Here is a 2,463-nt window from a genome sequence, read left to right on the forward strand (position 1 = left end):
CAGGGACAGCAGCATGGCCATGGGGACAATGGCATCACCCCAGGGGTGGCATCACCACAGGGTCAGCAGCATGGCCATGGGGGCAATGGTGTCACCCCAGGGGTGGCATCACCACAGGGATGGCAGCATGGCCATGGGGACAACAGCATTGCCCAAAGGATGATGGTGTCACCTTGGGGACAATGGCATCACCCCAGGGATGATGGGGTAGCCCTGAGACTATGGCATCACCCCAGGGGTGGCATCACCACAGGGATGGCAGCATGGCCATGGGGACAATGGTGTCACCCCAGGGGTGCCATCACCACAGGGTCAGCAGCATGGCCATGGGGACAATGGCATTGCCCCAAGGATGATGGCATCACCTTGGGGACAACGGCATCACCCCAGGGATGATGGGGTAGCCCTGAGACCCAATCCAACCCCAATCCCCATCCCAATTCCCACCCTGTTCCCAATTCCCATCCCAATTCCCATCCCAATCCTGACCCGCTCACTCCCAGTCCAACCCCAATCCCCCCCCCCACTCCCACCCCCCCAAGGATGATGGCATCACCCTGGGGACAACGGCATCACCCCAGGGATGATGGTGTAGCCCTGAGACGATGGCATCACCCCATGGGTGGCATCACCACAGGGATGGCAGCATGGCCATGGGGACAATGGCATTGCCCCAAGGATGATGGCATCACCTTGGGGACAACGGCATCACCCCAGGGATGATGGGGTAGCCCTGAGACTATGGCATCACCCCAGGGGTGCCATCACCACAGGGACAGCAGCATGGCCATGGGGACAATGGTGTCACCCCAGGGGTGGCATCACCACAGGGACGGCAGCATGGCCATGGGGACAATGGTGTCACCCCAAGGATGATGGTGTCACCTTGGAGACAATGGCACCACCCCAGGGATGATGGTGTAGCCCTGAGACTATGGCATCACCCCAGGGGTGGCATCACCACAAAGACAGCAGCATGGCCATGGGGACAATGGTGTCACCCCAGGGGTGGCATCACCACAGGGTCAGCAGCATGGCCATGGGGACAACAGCATTGCCCAAAAGACGATGCCGTCACCTTGGAGACAATGGGATCGCACCATGCCCGGTGGATGGCGAGGGCGGTGCGTGTCTCCCTGCCCTCCTGCCGGCTGATGTTCTTGGCCGCCTCCACCACCTCCTCCGCCGTGCGGTACCGGCCCAGCACCCACTCGTGCACCACCTCCTCCCCGTACTGCAGCACCCCCACCTGCCACGGGGACCCCCGTCACCCCCTGGCACCCCATGGGGACAATGGTGTCACCCCAGGGGTGGCATCACCCCAAGAACAGCAGCATGGCCATGGGGACAATGGGGTCACCCCAGGGGTGGCATCACCCCAAGAACAGCAGCATGGCCATGGGGACAATGGGGTCACCCCAGGGGTGGCATCACCCCAAGAACAGCAGCATGGCCATGGGGACAATGGGGTCACCCCAGGGGTGGCATCACCCCAAGAACAGCAGCATGGCCATGGGGACAATGGGGTCACCCCAGGGGTGGCATCACCCCAAGAACAGCAGCATGGCCATGGGGACAACAGCATTGCCCAAAAGACGATGCCGTCACCTTGGAGACAATGGCCTCACCCCAGGGGTGGCATCACCCCAAGGACAGCAGCATGGCCATGGGGACAATGGCGTCACCCCAAGGATGATGGCATCACCCTGGGGACAATGACATTGCCTAGGGGTGACCACATCACTTCAGGGGTGGCATCACTGCAGGGACAGCAGCATTGCCCTGGGGACAACGGCAACAGCCCAGGGACGATGGCATCACCCCAGGGGTGGCATCATCACAAGGACAGCAGCATGGCCAAGGGGACAATGGCATGGCCAAGGGGATGATGGCATTGCCACAGGGATGATGGCATTGCCCTGGGGACAATGGCATCATCCCAAGGATGATGGAGTCACCCCAGGGATGATGGCTTCATCTGGGGGACCTCATCACCCCGGGGACACTGGTGTTGTCCTGGACATGGCACGGCCCTGGGGACACTGTGATGGCCCTGGGGACACTGTGATGGCCTTGGGGACATCGAGATGGCCCTGGGGACACCACCTCACCTGGATCTGTCCTGGCCCGATGAAGAACTTGCTGAGGATGTTGCTGAGGAAGTTCTGCACCTCGTACCAGGGGTAGATGCTGTTGGAGCCGTCCAGGACGATGACGATGTCCATGTAGGTGGAGCAACCTGGGGAAGGGGGACACAGCTGACACTGGCAGGGGGGTGGCACGTCCCAACAAGTGTCCCCCAACACCACCACCACCACCCCCCAACTCACGCTGAGCCGTGGGCGCGATGGTCCCCACCGGCCGCAGGTCCTCATCCAACCGGGCGCAGATGCCGGTGCTGAAGAGGGAGGTGCCACACTCCTGGGACCAAAGTGGGGCGCAAGCCTGGGGTGGGGGGGACAC

The 2,463-nt window shown here is 62.2% G+C and overlaps 1 protein-coding gene across 1 annotated transcript in view; it reads right to left on the reverse strand.

Moving 5' to 3' along the window:
* Positions 1 to 2,463, reverse strand: part of ITGA10 (integrin alpha 10) — a 53,803-nt gene that overhangs the window by 46,278 nt on the left and 5,062 nt on the right. Inside the window, exons 2-4 of the mRNA XM_014959592.1 lie at positions 2,331 to 2,445; positions 2,112 to 2,239; positions 1,101 to 1,249 (exon numbers count right to left, since the gene is read on the reverse strand). Of these exons, the coding sequence (XP_014815078.1) occupies positions 1,101 to 1,249; positions 2,112 to 2,239; positions 2,331 to 2,445 (392 nt within the window). The remainder of the gene's footprint in view (positions 1 to 1,100; positions 1,250 to 2,111; positions 2,240 to 2,330; positions 2,446 to 2,463) is intronic.

Source organism: Calidris pugnax, unplaced genomic scaffold (assembly GCF_001431845.1).
Source record: "Calidris pugnax isolate Ruff unplaced genomic scaffold, ASM143184v1 scaffold460, whole genome shotgun sequence".
Classification (NCBI taxonomy): Eukaryota; Metazoa; Chordata; class Aves; order Charadriiformes; family Scolopacidae; genus Calidris; species Calidris pugnax.